Source organism: Leptodactylus fuscus, chromosome 9 (assembly GCF_031893055.1).
Source record: "Leptodactylus fuscus isolate aLepFus1 chromosome 9, aLepFus1.hap2, whole genome shotgun sequence".
Classification (NCBI taxonomy): Eukaryota; Metazoa; Chordata; class Amphibia; order Anura; family Leptodactylidae; genus Leptodactylus; species Leptodactylus fuscus.
Window position 1 is genome coordinate 36,099,157 of NC_134273.1, and position 25,030 is coordinate 36,124,186.

General features: G+C 42.1%; 1 protein-coding gene across 3 annotated transcripts in view; it reads left to right on the forward strand.

The window, feature by feature from the left end:
* VGLL4 (vestigial like family member 4) overlaps positions 1-21,361 on the forward strand; it is a 73,392-nt gene extending 52,031 nt beyond the window's left edge. For all 3 annotated transcript variants that reach the window (XM_075286950.1, XM_075286948.1, XM_075286949.1), the window contains 4 exons: positions 7,958-8,147; positions 17,181-17,400; positions 19,830-19,953; positions 20,493-21,361. In XM_075286950.1, the coding sequence (XP_075143051.1) occupies positions 7,958-8,147; positions 17,181-17,400; positions 19,830-19,953; positions 20,493-20,758 (800 nt within the window). In that variant the 3' untranslated portion in view covers positions 20,759-21,361. The remainder of the gene's footprint in view (positions 1-7,957; positions 8,148-17,180; positions 17,401-19,829; positions 19,954-20,492) is intronic.
* The last annotated feature ends 3,669 nt before the right edge of the window (positions 21,362-25,030 follow it).

Here is a 25,030-nt window from a genome sequence, read left to right on the forward strand (position 1 = left end):
AAACCTGCCATCATCACATTGCAGAAGACAGGCCAATAAAGGGGTCTTGTGCTGGGGACCAGGAATGAGAAGGAGCAAGTAAGAAGTCTAGGAATTCTAGGAAAGCCATGGTGGAGTCATCTTGAACTAGGGAAGGTGCAGGTTACAAAGGAACTAGGTGTTGGGACCCCCTGTGGGTGGGTGGCTGGGTGGTTGTCTGTTGGGAAAGAGCGGATTTGTGCAGAGTAACAGGGCTGTATTATCAGTTCTAGTCTAGGCCTGGTTCTTTGTAGTATACTTATGTAATACTAAGTATAAAATACATGATTTGGGGCTATTTGTTGATTTGGTGGTTTACTATCTGCATGACCTTTTTAATTCTATTTCTTTTAGAGCACCCCCCCCCCCCCCAGAAGCCCTTTTTTTTCTTGTGCGGTGTTTGCTTTCTTACAGAGGTTGCCTTGTAAGTCGGTGTTAGTGAGCATGGCCTTAGCAGCATTTTCTTTATTGCGCGCTTTCATAAAATTAGTATGTCATACAAGAGGTCAGGAGCATGAAGAGCTGCGGCTCATACCATTCACTTTTATGGAAGCCATGTTTCTATACAAATGATCTATTGGTTAGGTTTCATGTTTTATACTCCCCACCTTATCAGCCTGGAATGCTAGAATTTTAATTAGCAAAACTAAGTTGTTGTAATGTACAAGAATAGAGAATTTGCTGGCAATTCGCTTCTATATGTAAATTCTTTGAGCCCAAGGCGCGTTTCACACCGCCCTACTGTATGTACAATATGACAGATATAACACAAATGTGTGTCCTAATACCTTTAGAATTTAATCTGTGCAGTCCTAGCCTATAAATACAATAGCTATAGTTTGCCTTGGCTTATAGGGCTGTGGTTGGGGGTCACTGGTAAGTGGGTGAGATGGGGCTAAGGGGGTGCAATTTTATTAATAGAAATGCAGTAATCCACTTCCCCAATTCTGTATTAGACCAGGCACTTTACCCACTTGCCAAGACCCGTGCACACATTGGATGGATTTCCCAGTGTGAGCCTAGTCAGACTGGATTGCTTGCTTTCTAGTGATCTATGATGAGAGGGATCCCTGCGTCCTCTGGCTATATTGTTTGCACTATATACAGTACAGGACAGTAAAGCTGTGGGCAGGCAAGGGACTCCTGGTATCTCGGATCATGATGATGTTAGGAGTCCTGTCTACTGACTGGGTTCAGGCCATATAATCTTACTGACGTAGAGAACAGACTTTCTTACTCTTAAGCTTATACTGTAATCTATTAGTCTGGGTGTTCTAGGACCTCCCCTTTGACTCTTCATGGTTCCAGATCATACTAATAGGTTATATCTTGAGACAGAATAGACAGAACAGCTGGCCATACTCGCTGTTCATCTTAAACCTGATTTCACTTATTCTCCGTTTTTGGCCATTATCCATTTGTAAGACACAATCACTAAGTAAATCTACGAGGAATAATAAAGCAAAGCTGTGGACCCGTCTGCCGAGCTCCTTCATCAAAGGCCCAGATTAAATGGAGTGTAAAAATACCAGTAATTATTTCGGCTGAGAAGTACTCTAAACTTTTGATCTCGGCCCCTCTACCCTGGAAACATAACCCCATCATGCCATTAATGTTTGAAGTCCGGAGAGGAATAACAGCTTGTTGGCTTTGATCATGGCTCCTCAGAACAAGTCTTCCTTTTCATCTCCACCACTTTGTGATGTCTTACATTTCACACCAAGTCACTTACATAGGTGACAGCGGAAACTGACTGCAAAGGGTCAAACTTCTGAAAAACACTGGGCTGCACAGACCAGCGCTGTGATAGTCCTGTCCCTGGGATTCAGACTAGAGTCCTATGGCATAGCCTCTAAATGAATTATGGGGGTGGTCAGTAGTGTAACTAGGAATGGTTGGGCACCAAGGCGAACACTGTTTGTTTTTTGTTTAGTTTTTTTTTTTAATGCTCTCCTGGACCTCTGATCATTATTCTCTGGGGTCTGTATTGGTTCTAAAAGATGGTTGTTGTCCTTTGGGGCATCACTCTTTAGGGTGGGGGTGCGTTCATGATGCCTAGAAGCAGAGATGTCAGATGGTGGCGTCGTGTCAATATCCATAATGTTAAGATTATACTGTTATGTTATGTCAGATGTCGCAGTCATTTCTACGACTGTCCCATTGATATGAATGAACCATGCAGAAATCCATATCTGCCGCTATTATTATTCCATTCATATAAATGGACCAGTTGCGGAAATTTCTGCAAAAAGTTTGCCACATGTGAATGTTAATGGGGACCACCAAATGGTGGGCAAATTGGTTTTCACAAAATACCCATAGTAAAGTTGAGAGGGAACCTCTGAATATTAGATGCATCAACATAGTAAGAGATCACTTTAAGTATAATACATTAATATTTTCCTCCCTCCATGTGAACAGAGACTTCATAACGGCACAAAAGTAGGAGAAGTGGCATTGTACATTTGCACATTTGTACAATTGTGGCTTTGAAACAAAACCCATACTTGTAGCTCTTGCGGATCTAATTCTATGGTGTTTTGTGTTAGAATAGACAATTCTGTTATCAAGGTTGTGAGGACTGTGCTTTGTCTCTAAGTGACTCAGTACAGTAATGAATTACTCTCATCACAAGACCGTGGCCTATTCAGTGTACAGGAAGAATTTGCATCATGAAGTCATCGGTTTATGTGCGTTACATAAGTGACGTCCGATAAAGAGTAGCCGCCAGATCGCTATACTTGGAGTGTCATCTTCTAGATGTTTTGTACTCCTTGTCTTATCTCCATGTATTATATGATGAGTGACTGAACCTGTATTATGGGAGCGTTACATTCCCACAACTACAGCATTGCTGATGATCTTCAGGTATTTGTGGCAGGTTCCAACAGGCCATGCGGATCACTTCAATGGAGTCTGGACACTTTGTTCTGCACCAGATCCTTCTCTTAAAGAGCCATGATAGATGTAGATGGGTCCCGGCCTGCTGAAATCTTGCTGACTAGAGGAGTACAAAATACATGTTAGAAGTTGTTGTAGCTGTAAATATTTTCGGCTCAAGATGTGGTTTACCAAGCATGGTGGACTGAAATCGAGGGTCCTGGAGGGACCAGCATGACCCCATCAGTAGGTGGTGAGATCTTAGAGCTTCTTTCACAGCTTGATATCCTTATGGTCTAGTGGATATGCAGCTGGTTCTTGGAGATTGTCCTACAGGACTAAGAGGGTGATGGAGGATCTGCGGACTGTGACTCTGTCACTTCCATGGATAGGAGATAATGGTTAGCTGTTCTCCTGGCCACCGAGCTCTCATCTGTGACTTACTTGCCTTTAGTTGTTGGGAATCTTGGATAAGATACAAGATTTCTTGTCGGAGAACATGCTTCAGCTACAAGGTCTGCTAATATCATTTGTTTTTCGTGATTTCACGTATTGATGATTGTTTTATTTTACGGCCCTAAGCCCGGTCTAGACTGTGACTTTGTCCCACTGTGGTTTATTTTTTTGTTTATCTCGCACACAACCAGTGCTGTTTTTATAGGTGGTATGAGCGATGTATACAATAAATGCCGAGTTTAAAAGGCAATTAAAGTGGATATGTAAATGTTCTGTATAGCTGGAGGGTAAGTACTTAGAGTAAGGTAGCCAAAACCATTCGCACTGCAGCCGCTCATCCCAGGCGTCCCTTGTAGCCACCGTGGCTGTCGGGACCAAAAGTCCAACAATCTGATTATTCTGGATCTGCTGAAGAGTAGGCCGATCGGTGGTCACCCATGGGCTGCGTCTACTGCTGCTAAGCATTGACATAAACTGATTTGGGTGCTTAATAAACTGTATAGTACATGAATGATGACTTTTAGTGGAAAGCCCCGGTTTTACCCCCACCTTCTCTCCTGTGTATCATCATGACTTATGACAACAGATGGCCTCATGTTTATTTGGTTTGTACCTCATGTAGGTGTCCAGACTGCCTGGTTGTTGAAAGTAAAAACATGGCATTACCCTGAGGAATTTCTGACCTGCCATAAGGGTGTTAGCCGGGATGTCAAGTAACAGTAAACTGCAGGAAATAGATGTGAGGTAACACTTAAAGGGACTGTCCAGGATTACATAAAGGTCTGTGTGGAAGGATGTGCTACTGTATCTGGAAAAACGGTGAAGTGGCCATGCTGAAATCCCAACAATCGCACAATACTGACTTCTCCTAAGGAAAGGTCTTCTACGTGTATTCCTGCTAAAAACCCACTTTACTAAGGCCTGGGGTGGTCGCACCCATGTTTTTTTTTTTGTTTTTTTTTGTTCGATATTGCTACGGTTTTTTGACCCAAAGCCAAGAGTGGCTGCAAAAGGAATGGAAAATACATAGGGAGTACTTCTACTTCTACCTTCTGCTCGCTCCAGTCCTTGACTCAAAAAACCGCAACAAAATCTGCAACAAATAAAGCTGCGTTTCCCCAGCATGGGGCCTCAGCCTTAAAAAAAAAAAAAAAAAAAAAAAAAGTTGCCTGAGCTTGCAAAAATCCACCCCTACCCTTTCCAAGCAACATCCAAGGAGGCTTTGTCTGGTATTGTAACACTGCTTGTTTAGCTGGATGAAAGCCTTGGATAAAATCTGTTCTATTCAACCATTTGCCCCTATGGACATGCACACTTGGCTTAACCAAGGATGCGAGTGGAGTTAATGGAGACGGTGGAATAAGCTGCTCCCAGACACCTCTGATGTGTCGTTTCTGTGAAAACTAATAATTGGGTTGAAGGCAACATGACCCATAACTTCTCTTGATTTCTACCAGCCAGGTTGGCCGGTTTGGGTGACCTTTTTCTAATGTGTATGGCCACCTTTTACAGCATCATGGCTCCATACATTTGGTGGTGCCTGATACTATAGATTAGTCCCTATTGCCCCTTTGTTGTCCTTCTTGTCAACGTACATACAGTATATAGTGGTTTTGTGTAAAACTCGTAGTAATGGATCCAAACCATGACTTAATCTCCTGTAATATCAGCAATCCCTAATGTGTATGACAGACACTTTTATAGGAGCCCTGTTAGTTTTATGATGTATTATTTACTAGGCTTCCACTTTTATGGCTGTCCCGGGCTGTATATATTATGTGTAGGCCTCGGCCGGGGCTGTCTGGTGCAATGTACGCTCTTGCTTCTTACATAACCTTTCTATTACTCATTGATCTTTCTCTCTCTCTCAGTAGTTATGTATTAAGAGACAAGTAATGTCACCCGCTGCATTATGGGATTCCCTTATCACCCAGTGCTTGGATGGGTTGTAATAAAGCTAGAAATAACATGGCTAATGGCTGTCATTCACTACCGGACAATACGCCGCTACTTTCTTCAGTGACTAAATATCAGCAATAAAGTCTTCACTCCGTAGACAAAGGTGTCATGGGCTGGTTGTGTCGGTGACATCACCTCTCCCAGTATGACAGGCCCATCGGTGACATCATGAGTTCACTGCTTAATTGTATTTACTAGAAACCGTATCATGGAAGGTTCCCACAATTGTATATGTATATAGGTATATTCACATGGGATTATACCTCACATTAATGTACTCGTTTACGCTTAAACTGAGGTGTGTTCCCTCTTATTTTTGAGGCAGGTTTAGCCTCCCCGGCAACATGTTCTGACTGAGTATCACCTGTGACCTACAACATGGTTGTTCCTCGGTTCAGATTGGGAATTTGCGCAGTAACAGCGAGATCACTGGTGAATAATGTAACCAATGACCTGACTGAATAGTGAGTAACAATCTGGATTTTAGGGGCTGCTACTGCCTGCCTGGGGATGGTCACCCAGCTGTAAAATGGATGTATATTTCATGTGAATTGGATTAGAGATTATTTATGTGGAATTTGTTGGTTTAAGGTATGTAATGGTTAAAGATGACATTTTGTGTCCTATAACTTATCCCAGTTTACATATTGCTGTGAAGTGTACACGTCGCTGAATTCGGTGCACTCGGTTTTGCAGATATTTGCCCCATGCCAGAGATAATACGGATGGCAGTGTTTTACTAATCTTAATATCAAAGGGTTGAAAGAAATGTAATTTATGCTCTCCTGGTGGTACATAAGCTAAAAAGGAAGACTATAAAAATAAGTGCAGGGATTTCAAAAAAAATTTTTTAAGGCTAAAACAGTTTTTTATTTATTTTAGTATTTATTTATTGTAAATATCCTTGGCCTTATTTCCATGGTTTTCCTCTAGCATTCTTCTCCTTGTACACATGCACACGCTTGTGCGAGCGGCATTAGATGGATTGGGCTGAGATAAGCACCATTGGAACTTGTAAGGTTCATTGACCCCCCTGTGCGCACATGCTGGATAACACACGTGGCCGCACCTTATCATAGAGCTCATTGTTCCCATCTTGCTAATTGATAGGAGGAATAAATTCTGGTAGCGCATGGTACAAGATTAGAGCATAGTAAAGAAAGAAAGAACAGTGCCCCTTGTGGCCAAAGTTCCTCAATACTAATCCTCTTTATTATTATTATATACTTGCTCTTAAATTGATTATCCAAGGCTGTAATATTCATGGGTGCCATCTCCCAACATCCATCTCACAGACTTGGTGCAGCTGTGCCCAAAGTGGGGCTGGTCCTCCATAGCACCAGTGGAACTTCTAGTAGGCCCATGTCCTATGTTATTACTTGGGTGAGCACAATTCTGATATTAAAGGGGAACGGACAGTTCTGTGCAGTGGCCAGACCAGGGTAATGGGGATAGTCTTATTCACTTGAATGGGAGCAGATCTGTAGTACCTGTTGTGGCCACTACACAGAACAGCGCTGTCTGCTTCCTATTCCATTCTGTGTATCCGCTGCTGAGTACAGCTGGCCCTTGCCAATCTGATATTCATGGTCTGTAGGTATAGGTAACTGATAATATTAACCCAAAAACTTTCTTATAATCTTTCCTCCTTATAATAGGCCATCATTATTCTAGTCCTGGAAGTACTTTAACTATTGCTGGTCCCTTCCTGTCCACAAATACAGTAGGAATATCCGCTCTGGAGCACAAACTGCAGCTCTAACAAGTCAAACACTGTGCCGAATAAAAGCTCCGCTACACATTAGGTTACAATTTTGAGTCCTTTTAATATTTGCTTACAGTTAGGCTTCTATATACGGTGCAGCAGCTGTATCCACATCATTATGCAATGGTTTGTCTAACTGAGTAGAGCCAGGTTCGTGATTTATTGAGCATTTTCCTTGGTAGTACATAGTGGAGTCTGCAGATTATCCTTGTAGCTCAAGAATTAGAAATCCATTTATTTTGTGCATGTGAGATAAGATTCACACAGGTTATTACAGTCTGTCACTTATCATTGCACAAGAAAGAGAAGAAAATCAATATCTGCCCGCTGAAGTGTGCGGCTGAATGAGGAAAGCTTATTGAGCATGTAGCGTACAAGGTTTTGATTCTTCACTATCCTCACCGCTTTGAGATGGAAAGTTCCAGTGTGTTATCTGTGCCAGATCTTAAACCCCGGCCCTGCCGAGTATTCTGGGTCACTTCACGTCTTCTGGTTATATAATTCCCTGTGCCGGCTGGCATCCTGCAGATTCTGATAGTGGTTGTAAAATGTCAGCAGAATCCGAAAACTGCTTGAAATTCATGTTCCAAACATAAGGAACCATTAGCCACCTTCTTAAAGGGGAAGTCTGGACTGAGGCATGATTATGGCCACTCTTCTCACCGCGGGCGCTAAGACCTGTGTGCAAAAATCTTCACTTTATTATGATCAAAAGCTTCACATAAACGTTTCTTGTACTTAAGTATGATCTTAAATCCACAGTGCTGCTGCTGTTGTCACAGGTGACTAGTGAACGTTTAGTCAGCGACAAAAAGAAAACGATGTACGACTTTGTTTTGCTCCTTTCTATATTAAACACATCTGTGTACTCTTTTGCAGGGGAGGCGGCGTTACGGAGCGAGCCCAGAATGCAACCTCTTCCAATGCCTACTGCGCTCACCAATCATCGGACGGGCCCACCGCCGATCAGCCCTAGTAAGAGGAAGTACAGTATGGACCAAGGAGATGATGAACTAGACTGTGAAAATGACCACGTCTCGAAAATGAGCCGGATGTTTTCCCCTCACTTGTAAGTATTTCACGAATCTAATGTTGCGTTGTCCTTTTGCATCTTCTATCAAACTTTTGAAGGAACCAAATTACCCAACTCTGTGGTTATTGGCCCTCTCTGTGTTCACTCCGTGAGTCTGGTCAGGGGTAAATGTCTTGGAGGTTTCACTTTGTTATAAAGAATACACGAAAAATGGCTACGCCTCTATCGGGAAACCAGAGGAGCTGTGGACACTATATTGAGTTGTTGGTGTAATTCTGGGTATGGGGTAAATGTGTCATGTAATAATGTGAATCAGGTTGTAATTGGCAACGTAAATATATTTATATTATAATATAAAATGGATAGATAGAGATGGATGGATAGGAGATAGATAGATAGATAGATAGATAGATAGAAAGAATCGTCTTTATGGTATTTATGTAGAACAGTTGTGGACAATTTTGTGGCTCCATAAACTGGAAATATTCAATCAACATCCCCTTGGTGCTTTGGGGAGTTTGCAGGTGTTCTGGAGTTGGGCCAACGTCTAACTATCCTTTTTTTTTTTTTTTTGTACCAATCCCCCCCCCCCTCAAAAAAAAAACAAACCTCATTTAGGTTTTGAGAAATTTTGCCTAAGATAAAATCGTGATCTCTTTCAAGCCAGCCGGTTATCTATTTTAATATCTGGCACAGTAAGGAGGTCTCTGATATATCTGCTGCAGGTTTTCTTCCTCCTGCCCCCAATGTGTTGAGTACAGTGAGTAAACAGTTGGATCAAATTTTCCGGTGGGGGAGAAAGCCCACTTGGATCATATCAGCTTCAAGGAGGGAACCGAGATTTACTTCACAATTCTGATGGAAATCAGAGGTCTTCTTGGCTGAAATTGTTAATTTTAATATACTTTAATCTACTCATGAGTTGTTTTTTTTTGCATGTTATTGAATAGAGGTTTTTACTATACATTAGGATGAATATATATTTGTGTATATATGCTTATATATTATACTGTATTTTATTTTTTGTGTGTGTGCTTGGCAACATTTCATAGTCAAAATTTTGAGACCCTCACCCTCCTCCCCTTAGACCCATGTCTGGTATCAGTTACCCAGTAAAAGTATCCTGCACCAAATGTCACCCTCGTCTGTTTTGAGGCCCCATCATTTTCCACCCCCCTTTCCTTCCACCGGTTGGGGCACAGCTGCTCATCTGACACAAGGAGACCCTGCAGTTGTCACCGGTGGGTTTTTTTCCAGCATGCGTCCTCTCACAGGACCTCACTGTTGGATGAATTAAGCCACCCAACAAATGGCCAGCGCAGGAGAAGATTTCCCGTTGCCTGTGAATGTTGCTTTGTCTTGCTGGCATGGAGCTGGATGTCAAGATGCCGCTCATTCCTTTATGAAGGAAGCGATCAGAGGTCATTTGATAACTGAGAACTGTGCTTGGCTGTCTGAGTTCCAAGCGGAGAGCTACATACCAGGCATTCCTCGGCTCCTAGCCTGCTCACATCCATCATAGGACAGGCAATGTTTTATTTATCCTCAAATAAATCACGGCAGTGTTAGTCACAGACTGGGCCGGCAGTCTACAGCCCAGGAATGTGTTACAAATTGGCTAGCCAGAGCCCAAGGTAGTGAAACAATAAGGGCTCAGAACCAAGACTCAGCCGTATTTATATTTTGTTATTTTACGCAACTGTTGACATTCCTCCACCATGTGTCTCCTTCCAAGGAAACAAGAAATGGCCGACAAGAGGGTTAACGGAGCAGTAACCCTTTGTTACCACATTACATAGCATTTGGTGACCTTTTTCACTATGGTGGCACCATGAAGGGATGGGGACAAGCTGGTATAGGCTCATGGATTGCTTTCTTACCTATTCTCTGACCCTTGCCGGATGTTTAATTTCCCTACTTTGTAAAGGTATTGTTGTTGGCATTGGGCTCCTAGGCACAATTTGGGCTACTGTTATACCATCCCATACCCCAACCTTCCTGGCCAACTGACTATACCCACTTATCCTTCCATTAGTGCAATTTCAAGGTACCAACAGGGGACTTAGACTGGCATCAAGGGTCTCTGTGCCATGGTGGCGCCATGTGGTTCCACCCAATAGTATAGTGACTATATAGAGAAGGGACCCCACTATAAATGTGAGATATCTAAAATGCTTATATCTCTTGATCACAGTGTATATTAAAAATCCCAATGTTTATTATTGTTGTTTTTGCTGAGAAATGTAGATTAAAATAATAATAATAATTGGATGTGCGGGCCATGTCTTTTCTAATGTTGGTGCGCCCATTGAAATATCCCCATCCATTCAGTTCCCAGTAGTCGGCCTCTTGTCAGTCGAGTGCACCATACTATGCCCTGACAAAATGAAAAACAAAAAGCCCTAAGGCGCAAATAAATATAAATAAATTATATTTTAGAAATTATTTTTTTTTTATTTTACATGTTTTTGGGGTTTTTATACAAAATCTGCCCAATAAATGAAGTCGCTCTTTTGGAATCCTTCCCTTTTTGCTTCTGAGTAGAATGTGAGCTGACATTTCTTCCCAATGACTGCAGCGACTGTTGCCATATGCTACATCTGTGAGGTGTTTTATTACATGGAATGGAGCAGTGCCTTTGCTACCCCATACCCTTTGCTCTGCTCGGCTCTATTTTTGTCTGCGCTGGTTTTATATTTAACACTGTCATTTAGTAATTTTTTCCTGGCCTAAAAATATTTTGTTTGATATGATACGGACAATAACTCATTGCCACTGGTGTCCTATTGAATGAATGCATCATGATCAGATTGTCTAATGAGGGCTGCACATTGGCTCAGTGGTTAGCACTGCAACCTTGTAGCGCTGGAGTCCTGGGTTTGAATCCTGCCAAGGACATCTGCAAGGAGTTTTGTATGTTCTCCCCATGTTTGCGTGTGTTTCCTCCCATACTCCAAAGACATACTGATATGGAGTCTAACATGGCTACTTCACTTTTTCCCATGTTTTGTATGGATTTGCTAGCCCCATGCAAATGTAAGACCAGGTCTAGACTGTCTGTATGGTTTTATGCTGCAACTGTCAAGTCCCCTGCTTAAGGCTAAGGCTCCGAGTTGCAGAAACAAAGCTATTTATTTATTTTAGGACTTTGCACTTTTTTTTATAGCCAAAACCAAGAATGGCTGCAATAGAAATGGGAAATACATTGGAAGTGCTTATACTTCTACCTGTTGCTCAATCCACTCCTGGCCTTGGCTCAAACTGCAGTAAAATCTGCAACAAAAAAAGCAGCATTTCCGCAATGTGGGGTCTCGGCCTTCGTCATGATCCACTGGAGAGCAATAGGGTCTTGCCCAAATTCTCTAGTCTTGCAAGAGTCATGATCCAGTACTGAAGTGAGTCACTAAAACTACACCATTGTCCTATACATATGCATAAATAAGGGGGGATGGGTTATGGAGACTGGTACATTGTGTGCCAGTCTGACAGCAGATGTGCTGGAATTGAGGACCCGGCCTCTTAATACAGACTTGCATGAATAGTACCTGAAATATGCACCAGTCCTTGACTGGTATAGCTGTCGCTTCTAGTATATCGCAGGGGGTTACATGTGCCAGAATTGCCATCTACAATCCATGCCGTTATTCTAGCAGGTCGAAAAATGGATGAAGCGGTATAATTTTATTTTGTTTTTCTAGAAAACTGGCGTGGTATCTTATGTTACGTAGCCAAAGTCTCAATGCAAGAACGATCTTTTATACTATTTTATATTGTTATTGTTCATGAACATGAATTCTATACAGTATATATGTAATAGCTTATGGGGGTGTGCATAATAAAAATAATTTGGTCCATACATTCCCTTCTATACTTTATCAAGCTGGGTATTATAAGGACTGCCTATATACCTAAGAATCCAAATCTCAAAAATTCAATTCAAAACGTGTCTTCAGTAATTCTTTAAATTTTTTTTATTTTTTTCCTTCACGCACTCCGATGTCCTCCCATCAAGGCACCCCCAGTCTTTATTGCTTGTGATTCCTTTATCATCGCACCATAGGCAGGAGAGAACCCCTAATGAAGTTCTGTTGCTTTAACTAGAGGTCTGAGGCCTGACCTGCAGTTGTGTGGTTTTCTTGTTTGTCAGACTGGAGCCATTTTCTCATTTTCACAGTTCAGCTGAAAACAAAGGGCCCCTTATCCTCTCCAAACGCTCTGCTCTTAGGGCTGACATCAGCCTTTTCCCAGCAGGCAGTGTTACAAAATTAAGAGTCCTCTCGCAGATCTGGGAATGGGTCACGCACCCTTTTCTGTTGGCAGTTCTCTGCGTGCGGTGTATGCCAAAAACAGCGAAAACAAAGCCCGTTGCCGCTTCTACTGTGCCGCTATACTGTATGAGACATTTGCCTGCGGGGATGTTGTACAGTAAACCCTGACACATGTATGAAACAATATATAAAACCTCCTTTGCTGGATATAAACCTTGTAGTTTCCTTGTCTATAACCTTTTTATGTTCCAAGCAGTTACTGCAGCTGAGTCTAAAGTCGCAGGTGGACGCAGCTACATATCCAGTGGTTTGTCCCTTGGACTCTATATAAAAGAACAAAAAGACTTCCTTGGCTGGAAATTCTGGTTTTTGTCCAGTACCGTATTTGTGTCGGGTGATTCTGAGCAGCATGTCACCTGATGTCTGGACGTGTAGCAGGATAAGACGTTGAACAGCTTCAAAGTACAGGTCCAAGATTGTGTTCAGTGTCTTAGTAGGAACACTGCGCCATTTCTGAGTCATGTTTCCGGTTCTGGCTTCTAATCTAGACGTAGAATAATCTGTCAATCCAGAAAAAGTTCTGAATGATGAGATCTGATGTAGGAGTATAAGAAATGTGGCGGTGGGTGTACCGCCCTGTGGTATGCCAGCCAGATTTTGCAGTGTTTTGTGCACCATCTGCCTTGGCAAGACACATGGCTGTTGGAGAATAAGGTTCAGATCGCTGCACATTGCAAGCTTGCACCTGGGATTGTTTGCTGCCAAATTTTTAAGACCACAATAGAAAAAAAAAGCCATGTAGGTTTAAGACTTAAATGTCTACCCCTTTGCCTGCATTGGGTATAGAGAACACTATAAAGTGATGGTTTGTTTGCGAGATACCAAATATGCCACAAAAATTCAGCCTTTGTCTGAAAATTGATATCTCTGTGGTTGGTGGCTGTGGATGACCCGGCCTGTGACCCCAGTGGTGTTGCGTTAGGTTTGATAAGGCACATCAATGTTGTATGAATGCAGGGACAGACTCCATGATGGGTCTATTGTCTGTTACCACAGAGACACATGGGAACTATAGAAAAGCATGATTGGAAGATTTTGATGCAAAAAGGTAAAGGATTGTATGACCTTTAACTCTAGTAATGCCCCACAATTGAGAGATGCCAATTTTGGGGCAGATTTTCAGGACCAATGCTCAACTAGTAACTCAGGATCCATATTTATTTTGAGACACTTGTATACTTTAGGTAGCCCCAATGAGGAAGGCTATACAATATATTGTCTGGCTGTCATGTTATATGTGATCCTAAGTCGGGGCACATTTCTCCTCTAGGTTGGGGAGTCCCACAGTACTTGTATGGGCAGTTATAGGCGTAACTACGTTTTTGCCTTTTAAAAGACGAAGGCCCCGTTCACACGAGCACAGAGGGGGCAGATTATGGCGCGGAATCCACATCATAATCCGCCTCCTCACAATGGCGGTCTATGTAGACCGCTAGCGTTCTTTTTACCACTAGCGGCAACATGCAAAAAAGAAGCGAGCTGCCCTTTATTCAGGCGGAATCCGCGGCTAATTCAGCCACAGCAGCACACTCCGGACTAGGCCCATTAATTTGGGCTTAATCCGGAGCGAAAAGTCGCGACAGGATGCCGTGCACTGCACCGGCATCCTATCATGGCAGCCGCAGCGGAATTGCATGTGAACTATGCCTAAAACAGCAGTCCCATACAGAGCCCATTATAACAGGATCCATTGGTGGTTCATTCTTTAAAACTGAAACCACTGGCCAAAAAAAATTGGACTTGCAGGACTTTTTCTTCTGAATTATTATTTTATTATTTTGTGCACATTGTGACGGAGACACCCTCGCAGATGTAATCGCAGCCTTGATCTCCATATTGTGTAATGGCTCACAGAACAGACACCCCCCCCCCCCCTCCCTTCCCCTCCAAACTATCCAATATGTTAAATAAAAATAGTGTTATAATTTCAGGTTGCACTTCATAAATCCCGTATCTAACATTGTAACAGAACGTTGTAATCCACCCTGGCAGTTCATTTAGGTGTTGAGGTTGAGCCCAGTAACCTTCAGCACCTTGTCAATACTTCATGCTGACCTGCCGGTAATGGCCTAGCACTCGCCTACTCCGACCGTCTTGGATGTGTAGAATATTCTGAGCTAACCATGAGAAACTGGATTAAGAAAGAGGCGGAAAAAAAAACAACCCTTCCCTGGAAGAGGAGGAACCTGCGCTCCGGCTGTAATGAAAGAGCCCTATAACGTGAAGCTTTCATTTAGCACATTTCCCAGATGTTTCCTGAGGTTCGTCAGATGTAACATTTACTAGAAAGTTGGACTCCTGGGAAGACGGTTGTTGTGGAGACTGTTGCTACAGACATTCAGACTTGGGAAAGTTTTGGAACAACTTCTGCTCCAGTCTCTACGTTTTAATAAATTCAACGTGCGCGCAGTAAAAGTAATGTAAAGTAACTCGGCTGTAGCAGCAGGACGTAGACCGAGCCACCTTCAGAATCTGCTAGCCACAATGGGTGCAGTCCCTCTTGGCTCACTATCCATTTAGTAGGAGGAGGAGGATCTCCTAAAAAGGTTTAAGGATGTAATTATCGAAGAAAGATCTAAATGGTGCATGGATAGGTCATCCATTGAAAAGCCTGGAAACCCCCTCCAAGGACTCGGAGACCATGAGTCACAGACCACGTGTACAACTTTAATGGCCTTAGATTTTAGGCCCAAAACAAGCCAAACTTTTTTTTTTTTTTTTTTTGCGTTCCGTAACGTTAAGTATTTCCACTCTTAATATCTGTCTCTAGGATCTCTTATGGCAATTTGATAGATAAGGATTTCCACAGATGCGGTTCAAAATTAAGGGTTAAAAATAATAAAACTGCAAAAAAGAAAAAACAAAACCCCAATCTTGTGTTAAAAGATAAGGATAAAATCTCGGGGGCTGCTCCTCCGTCCTGTCATGAGGCGTTGGAGAGGACTCTTACTTTGACATGGTGTTCTTACCAGCCCGTTTTGTGCAGCGCGGAGAGCTTGCCAAGTTTGTGAGGCCCAGGGCTCTCTGGTGGGAGGACGCTGGGCTGTCTCCATGCTCTTTGGCAATGATTAAAGTGAGGTTAGTATTATAAAAAAGCCTTTCATTTCATTCCCTTATCCTATATTCTTCTTTTTTCATCCCAGATGACAATTTCATATTCTCATCTGCAGTTAATTTAAACCGTGAGACAGCAAACTGGGATTAATGTCCTGTAATATGGGAGATACGGGAGAAGGGTATACAGCGGAGGGGCTGTAACCACTAACCAGTAATGCTATATCTGTAATGACCAGCCAGCCCAAACTAGTTCTCCCAACTCCATACACATACATACATGGGATCAAAGGATCAGTCATGTTGGAGCAACATAGAAAGCCTCCCTTCCCCCAATACAAGATCAATATTCTTAGGTTTGGCCAGATACAGACAAAAGTTGAACACAGAGGTCAAGGAAATTCACCTTGGTGGGTACCAGCAAAATGAATCCAATTTAAGCAGGACAGACCAACTATCTAATATGTAAGAATATCGCAACCACGGGGGACTCTGTAGGCTGAACCTCCTTGTGATTGACCAAGGTCAGCCATTTATGGAGTGCTAGTGAGTAACTCCCTATAGAAAGTAAATATGGAACAAGCTATGTATCTAAATAACTATATGAGATCAATAACTCGTATGATGTATAGTAAGTAAATGATATGCTGGACTTTTACTCCCCACCCCCCAAAACCCCATTGATTTGCGACAACAGCCCTAATTAGAGATGAGCGAGTAGTATTCGATCGAATATCTCGCCGGCATAGGAATACGTGTAATCGGCCGAACACTAAGGGGTTAAACACTTTGAATATCCAATGCATTTAACCCCTTGGTGTTTGGCCGCTTACACGCATTCCTATGCCAGTGAGGTATTCGATCGAATACTACTCGCTCATCTCTAGCCCTAATCCTAAAACTCTCCCAAGACACGAAGTTAGGAGGGCAGGAGGAGACAATAAATGTATGTTCAGCCGAGCGTGGTTTTGTTGGGCAGGATATATCCTTCAGCTGAAAGCTTATTTGCCCAATAGCTGAAGTATATGTCCAGCTTAAGGACTGACATCTGTCGTAGGATTTGGTGAGAGGTGACACATTGCACACTGTTCCCCCTCGGGTCGGCAGTGCTGTGTATTTAGAGGGTGTGTGGTGGAAATTTCAATCACTGGCTTGTGGATAATGTTAGACAGTTCTGTCATCTAGCAAAATATCTGTAAGGTCTTCTTCAGGAAACCATTATGTCTACGCTCCTGACTTCCTGTTGCACACAATAACCACTTGCTGTGCCTTTCATGGTGTCTGGCATGGCAGCTTCAGGACACTCCAGATGTTCTTTCCTGAAGTTTAAGTAAACCGAAATGTTGTAGGAGATGGAAGATTTTATTAAAAAAAAACAAAAAAACCCTACTTCAGTTACTTCAGTAACGGATGTACTACAGGGCGATTTTTTTTTTTTTTTTTGGCTGAGTTAGAGGTTCATTAAGACTTGGGATAGGCACCAATGTTTAATCCACAGGGGCCCAACCATTGAGTGCCTGTGCCCGGTATTGGACCCTATATGGATGAGGCACTGGTTCTCGGTTAACCATCAAGAAGCCGCTACACACCGATCACCTATTTAGGATTATAGTCACACTTATCTCTCTGTTAATGTAGTAACCGTATTTATGAAGTCAGCTTATTATTGTGTTTCTTCTCTCTCTAGTACCAAGGGTCTTAATGGAGATTACAGAAAAGATCCACGGGACCGAAGTCGCAGCCCAATTGAAAGAGCAGCAGCTCCAACAATGGGTTTACATGCAAGTCATATGTATTCCTCAATTCCACCTGTCAGTATGGATCAACCTCTGGCACTCACCAAAAACAGTGACCTGTCTCGAAGTTTGGGAATGACGCCCAGCATGAGCCCCGTGGAACGGCAGCAGGTACAAAAAAAAACAGTTTCTTAGTTTTCATACGCTTTAATTTTCCCATTGTTTGTGACTTACATGGTTCCAGTCGATTGGCAGGTTGTATTATCATGTGTAAGAATAACTTTGTTCCTCATTGCAACCAGTCACAGCGCAGCTCATTTGTATCTGGTACTTGGAAAATGAAAGCTGCATTGTGATTGGTTACTGTAAGAAACATTAAAATAAGTAAAAATGAAATATTTTGTTAAAGGAAAAATGATTCTTCCTTCACCCCCTCTACAGTCACTGAACTTACTGTTCAGATCCATTCTCTGGAGTCTATACATAACTGCTAGATAATACTACTACTACTAATAATACTACTACTAATATATATATATATATATATATATATATATATATATATATATATATATATATATATATATATATATATATATACACATATATATATATATATATATATATATATATATAGTCTTTGGAATGTGGGAGGAAATCCATGCAAAACACGGGAACAACATACAAACTCCTTGCTGATGTTTTGTCCTTTGCAGGGTTTGAATCCAGGACCCCAGCGCTGCAAGGCTGCAGTGCTAGCCACTGAGCCACCATGTAACTGCTGGGTAATATTATTTGACCTGGTATTCCAGTTTTGTGATGAGTTAAAACATCCGCTAGATGCTGCAGTCACAACTGGAAATCCTCCTTCTATTCTCAGTGGGCGGGAGCTGTTATCAGTACAGAGACTTAAGAGCACAGATCTTATCAGCGCTGAGAGGAAAATGGGCAAAGAAAGAAGCATTTTTCTTTATTATATTACAAAGTTTACTATTTTTCTTTGTACGTCTGACTTTGTGTAATTTATAACTTAGTTTAGGTACGCTGCAAGCTCCGTAGATTTTTGCCCTTAACTGTTAAAGGAGAATCTTTTATAGCATATTTTTCTTGTGGAAACTTCAGCTGAAAGAGAGGTCTCCTGGTGACTGGTCTCCTTTTAAAGGGACGTTTTTGATAAACAATAGGGTTCCTTTAATCCGTGTCTTAAACTTTACTTTAAATCATGATGTCTGAAGCCAGGGCTCTGTGTTGTGTGCGTGTTTGGGGCATCCAGTGACCTCACGTTTCCTTCATACTGTGCTATTGTCACTGAGCGATCCACCCAGTCATTTCCTGTGCCTCAGAGAAACGCCACGTATATGCCACATAGTGCTGCTGCCTCCTGCTTTGGGATACCAGGGTTATGTGTCTGATATTCAGGGCTACCATCAGAACATGCCTTCCTAGGAGCGCTAATAGAGCTGCTGATCAGCTGACTAGTTCTGGCAATAATCCATGAAGATGAATGGGGGACAAGTGATCTCAGGCCAATGCAAACAAGTGCTGATCAACCCGTTTCTCGTTGATACTGATTGTACTCCTGTGGGCCTGGATGTGGCTGGCTATGTAATATAGCCTTTGTTGGGCTGATGTGCTTTCATGGACATATAGCCCATAGCTGATATTTAGGGCTCCCAGGAAAAAAAAAGTTGTAAAAAGTGGACAGACCCTTTAAGACATCTTTATTTCATAATGGGATCTACTCTTGGTTACCGTCACTGGGTGAATTTCCTTTAAGCTACCAGTTGTATCTGAATCCGAATATAAAACCGCCATACCAGGTGTCTTCCAGGCACATTTTCCATTGCGAGCTCTTTCTTTGGAGCGTGTGTCCGTGATCTTTTGCTGAATTGTTTTTTTTCTCGTATAAGGAGCGCTGCGAAAATGGACTTGGTGTTTTAGGGATTAGGGCTCTATATTTAGCTTGTACCATTAAGCAGAGAAAACAATCCTGGTATGTTTTCTGATTAAATCACATTTCTATTAAAGAAAGTTGGGATTACAGTAAGTGCTGGCAGTTTATCAGGAAACGTGTTCTGTGGATCACGGCCATGGTGTAGTCTTATCAAATGTGGCTTTAATCTTACTACAGTACTCAATGTTCTACAGAGGAGCACCTAGGAGTATAGCGAGTCCTCAAGTCCCCTAGATGATCACTTCTTTAATTTTGGGTGGTCGTCTCAATGAAGATGCCAGTGTGCATGAGATATGCCAGGACTGAATCGGCTACATGAAGTCTAGTCTGGAGACAAGGGTTGGTCATTTGGCCAGGGATTTCGTACAATCTCTTTTTGGGTCTTTACCTTCTGTCTGTACGGGAGCGTGCCGGCCAATCGGTGACTGAGCGATCCCCAGCCGAGCAGTCTATAGTATTTATTTTAAGCCCTCTTTTGGGGTTAAAGTGGAACACCCCTTTTTAAGAACCAGAGATTTCCTAATGTACCACCTCATTCTCTACCTGTATATAGAACGCAGTGCTGTCCCTTATGTAAGTTCTCCATGTTGACTTGCCGCTATACCAGAGGTTTACATGACTGACTTTCCTCTTTTCTTTATTGTAGAACCGACCATCAGTGATCACATGTGCTCCAGCGAGCAACCGGAACTGCAACCTCTCTCACTGCCCTGTTACCCATAGTGGTTGTGTTTCGGCTATGCCAGCCAACTTTAGGCGACCATCAAACAGTAAGTTATTGTCAAGTGTATTTGATATCTTTGGGTCATACCATTTACCATTTTAGCATTTTGAACCAGGAAAACGTGTTTGTACACTGTCCCTTACGTTGGTGTCTCCAACTGCATAAGTGTATTAAAGTAGTTCAGAGTTTGGGGGTCTTGAATGTATAGTATTGCCTGTCATGTCCTAAGTTAGACTGGAGTCTCAAGCATCTTTATGGTGAAGGTCACATCTGTGTCAGAGGCCCCATTAGAAGAATGTCACCCCAGTGGACTCAACTCATAGGGGATGTTTGGGCCTGGTTGGTGTCCATCACATGACAGGTCCAGCGCTGATCATTATCTGGTTTCTGCCCCTATTCCCGAACAAAAACCAAACGTCGACATGGATATACTTATCGAATACGCTGTGTCCCAGTTTGGAAGTCTACGCGGTACAAAGAATATTTTATCTTCTTGCTAATTCCATGAGTATTCTATGATATGTTAAAACTAGAACATGAAAACCCGTCACCTTTCGTGCTAATATCTTTTCTTTGTCCACCCAGCTACAACCGCTTGTGACCCTGTGGTAGAAGAACACTTTCGCCGGAGCCTCGGCAAGAATTACAAAGAACCCGAGCCAGTAGCAAACTCTGTGTCCATCACTGGCTCGGTGGATGATCACTTTGCCAAGGCGCTTGGGGATACCTGGCTCCAGATCAAAGCGGCCAAGGATGGCGTGTCCAGCAGCCCCGAATCTGCATCTCGAAGAGGCCAATCTCCTTCCTCTCACATGGTCAACCATAATCACTCCCCGTCTGTACTGTCATAGAGTGACTCTCTATGAGATCAGGAGCAGCTGCTTTCACTGGGCTTTGACAAAATAATGCTAAAGATTAGTGTCGGGGGAAGGGGAGTTATTGTTTCTTTTGTGTACTTGCTTGGCACAAAATGGATGCCTCTAAAAATCTTCTAGCAGGAACTATTGTCCTTTTGCATTGTCATGTAGCAACCTAATTTCCTGCCTCTGTTACCAAAGAACCTCTAATGCAAGCCCACTACCCACTGACTGACCCACCACAGACCCCACTCTCTGTTGCACACACCAATTGGTTGATCCAAATGCTTTTTGCTTACCAGCTTCTAGAACTAGTGAGCTTTTGGCCTTTACTTATGTTTTTCTCTTGAGTTGTATCTTTATGTATATACTTGAAAAGAACTGTCATGTCTGATTTGCACTATTAAGAAAGGATCAAGACTTCTTGTGAAATGCGAATATTCAGAGGGCCAACCGTTTAGCTGTATGGCTTTATATCACCTCTGCATGCAGACATTTCTTTGGTCGGACCAATTCAATATGTCTAAATTTGGCAATGCCCAAGAGATGAGCGAATAGTATTCTTTGAATGCCTCGCTCCCATAGAAATGCGTGTAAGCGGCCAAACACCAAGAGGTTAAGCGCAGTGAATATTTGATGCACTTAACCCCTTGGTGTTCGGCCGCTTACACGCATTCCTATGGGAGCGAGGTATTCGATTGAATACTATTCGCTCAACACTATTCTTCATTGATCGCGAGACCCGGAGATCTGGTCATTTTGGAATTCAGAATACCCAATCCTTGTATTCGGAGACGAGTCCGGTTGGGACTTGTCTGCCCCTCTCCATTCACCAGACATGTTAATGGGGACATGGCTGTAACCAACAGCTGTGATTTTTGTATGGACGACTTGAGGTCCATACAGTGCACTTTTTTTTAATCTGGCAAACAAACAAAACTGTCCCGTATGAACTAGGCCAAAGGGATGCTAATAGTTCATGTGGATTGGTGGAGACCATGCTGGATATTGGCTTAACACTCAAAATGGCTGCATGCACCAGGTATAGGAGAACGGGTCAACTTCCAGGGTGACGTTATAAAAGACAAAGTAGGTCTGGAATAAAGCGTATAGATCCGACGTTTGTCGTCTCAGGCACCTGGACTGCAGGTCTCTGAGAAGTCGGACGGTTTCACGCAGAGAGGTCGAAAGAGTAATAGTGCATTGTGTGCATTCTTCACGATAAAATAGCTGGTAACTATTAATTTCAAGACAAGATCAGAATACTTATTATTCTCCTCAGATTTAGTTTATTTTTATCAGTATAGTCCTCTGACATACTTACTGCTGGTACAGTTGTACTCATGTAATATTTTATTAGCGGTAACCAGCTAGAGCCTCCGGACAGGCGTTGGTAAATCGGTAAAATAATTCTGCTAATGTGTGGTACAGGATGCTGTGTATCTCTGGTAAACAATCGCTACCTTGGTTGCTTTTGTTCGTGTGTTATGCCTTTAGTTTGACAGTCAAACATTACACTATGAACCCCCTGACCCCCCTAAACCACCCCCTGACCCCCTCCCACTAAATCTGTCAAACTGAAATTTCTGGAGTGAATTTAAAGCTTTGTGCAAGTTTGCGACCTGTTATGTACATTCCTTTTTTTTTTTTTTCTTTAAATTTTTTTTTTTTTAGCTTGCTAGCTGTAAAAATGCTCCACCTAAAAAAGATAAAAGCGAACATTAATTTTTTTTAAATTGCTCAGCTCCCCTCCCCCCTTTTTTTATCATACATTCCAGCCTTCCAGTGAAAACCTATATAAGTATATAGATCTATTTTAAATAAATATACACATATTACTTTTATCTTCACAGTGCGGGAGTGAATTTATCGGTAGAAAAATTTACTTGGTCATGGGCCCAGTCACGGCCCCTTCCCTTGCCCCTGTCACAAGCTGCTCCATGTACTATACAGTCGCCACGCAGGTGACACCTTCAATATTCTCCCAAATTCAGACATTTCACTGCTATGTTATTGGGTAGTCCATGCTTTAGCGTCTGCCATTCAATGTAGAAAGAAAATGAAAACGAAAAAAAAAACAAAACACACACTTTTAAATGAACACTTTTTTTTATATAGGTAACTTTAAGACCATCGTTACGCTGTGCGTAAAGAATGTACAGAAAAATTTGTAGGTATTTTTTTGAAGAACAATTTGTTAATGATATGTAGCTATTTAATTTGCCCTTTTTTCCTTTCATTGTAATCACATTTTTTTTTTCCTTTTTTGGTTGTTTGGAATAAAAAAAAAAAGTTGATCTTTTTGTTTTTTTCTCGTTTAGATGTGTCTGTAATACAGTGATGTGCAGGTACACTTGTATTCTATAGAAACGCTGCATTAATATTGGATAGCCACTAGCATGTTGTTGCTGCGGTCTACTGAGTGATATGGAGGTGGACTCTGTGCAAGTGAACACATTGCTGTTTGTTATCCTGGACGTAGGTTTCAAAAAAATAAAAATTTATTAAATGGCATATTTCATGTGCGTAGAAAGACCCATGGACTTGGTGGTAATTTTTCGTTGTGTAAATGTCCTGGGTATAAAGGCAATCTGGTCACTGCAGGCGTGCAGAAAATGTGACTCTCATCATAACAATCTCATATTTGTACATATATATATTTGAGGGAGGGTTTTCGTATCTCACGTGACTCTGTTGCCCTATCTGAGATAGGCGCGTTGTATGCAGCACAGGCGGTCGAACCTATACACTTAAACAGAAGCACTCGGCTGACAAACTTGTTGTTGTGTTTGTTTAACCCATAATGCATTGTATGGCCGTTGGCAGGTCTCTATGTAATATCTGACTGCACATTGTGTCGGTTGGTCTGGTATTAACTATTGGTAATGTATTGTGTAATGTCGCTGGTTCTAATACACTTCTACCTTGTAGGCTATATATGTAATGAAACATGCCTAATGACCTTGTTGGTTTTTTTTATGGGAGGGTTTTTAATTTTTTGACTTTACTCAATGAACAATCTGGCTTTGACATCCGGTAGTCCCCCATGCTGCGTAGAGGCAGCCATCTTGTGCATGTAATAGACAGTAGATCCCAAAGCACTGACATTATCAGGATGCGAGCATTAACAAAATTCCAGCCCTTCATAGATTTTTTTTCGGGAGGAACAAAACAAAAATTTGGGCTCTAAGATCAATGTGTACTTGAAACCAGCGATAAGACAAACTAAAATGTCTGCATCCCCAGAAAGGAACAATCCGCAGGACATTTGTAAACATTTCCATGTCTGTAAATCTGTATTATAGCGTTCTGTTTTGGCCTTGTTTCGTCTGGTAACTGAAGAAAAAAAGAAAAAAAAAAAGTTTGGCAGGCCATCCTTTTTTTTTTTCTTTCTTTTTTTTTTGTACTTAAAAGTAGCCTTAAAGAACAATAAAGTGCTCTTAAACCGCACCGAGTGTCTGCGTCCTCATTTCTGCCATTATTGAGACGCTTATTCTGTGTTGGGTCTGAACCTTAACCAGCCAGCTGATCACTTAGTACTTGGGGACTCGCTGGTGCACTTAAGAAGTGGCTGTCTTATCACAGAAACATTGGGTTCACTACACATATTTGGTGGTTCCATGCTGATCTCTATATCCAAAGACTGTACAGTGTAGGCCACACAATACTGGGTCTGAAAACAAGATTTATGAAATTCTATAAAACAAAAACTGTACTGCCGCAGTTCCCCCCACAATTTAAGGCCGAGTCCCCACGTAGTGGACTGTGGGGGGAAAATGCTGCAGCAAAGCATCACTGTTTCCAGCAGCTCCTGCCTGGTGGTCACAAGTGTTATGGGGGCCTAGTCCTTGTAGCTGTAAACACTGAGGAGGAGGATGAGCAGATGGGCGTCCAGTACAGAACCCCTAGAGGAAGTCTGTATAGATTGTTAAATATTATGTGAACAATATTCATGGTATATATGGTTAATTCTTCTCTGTTGACAACAGTCTTCTATCTTCTGGTACACGGGTGTGGGTAGGGTACACCATTTTAGAATTATCCTAATATAGAAACAAGAAGCTGTAGGATAATGGGCAACACCCTCTTCTCATGGACATAAATGAGTGACAGACGTACATATGGGGGGAGGGGCTTAGCATGAACTAAGCTGGAACTACAAGATATCCAGAAGAAGAAAGCTAAGTATGAGCTTCTCTGCTGATATAAGGTAATAAGACATTGACTGATATTTCTGGGATTCTGGAAGTTTTCCCTGTAATGATT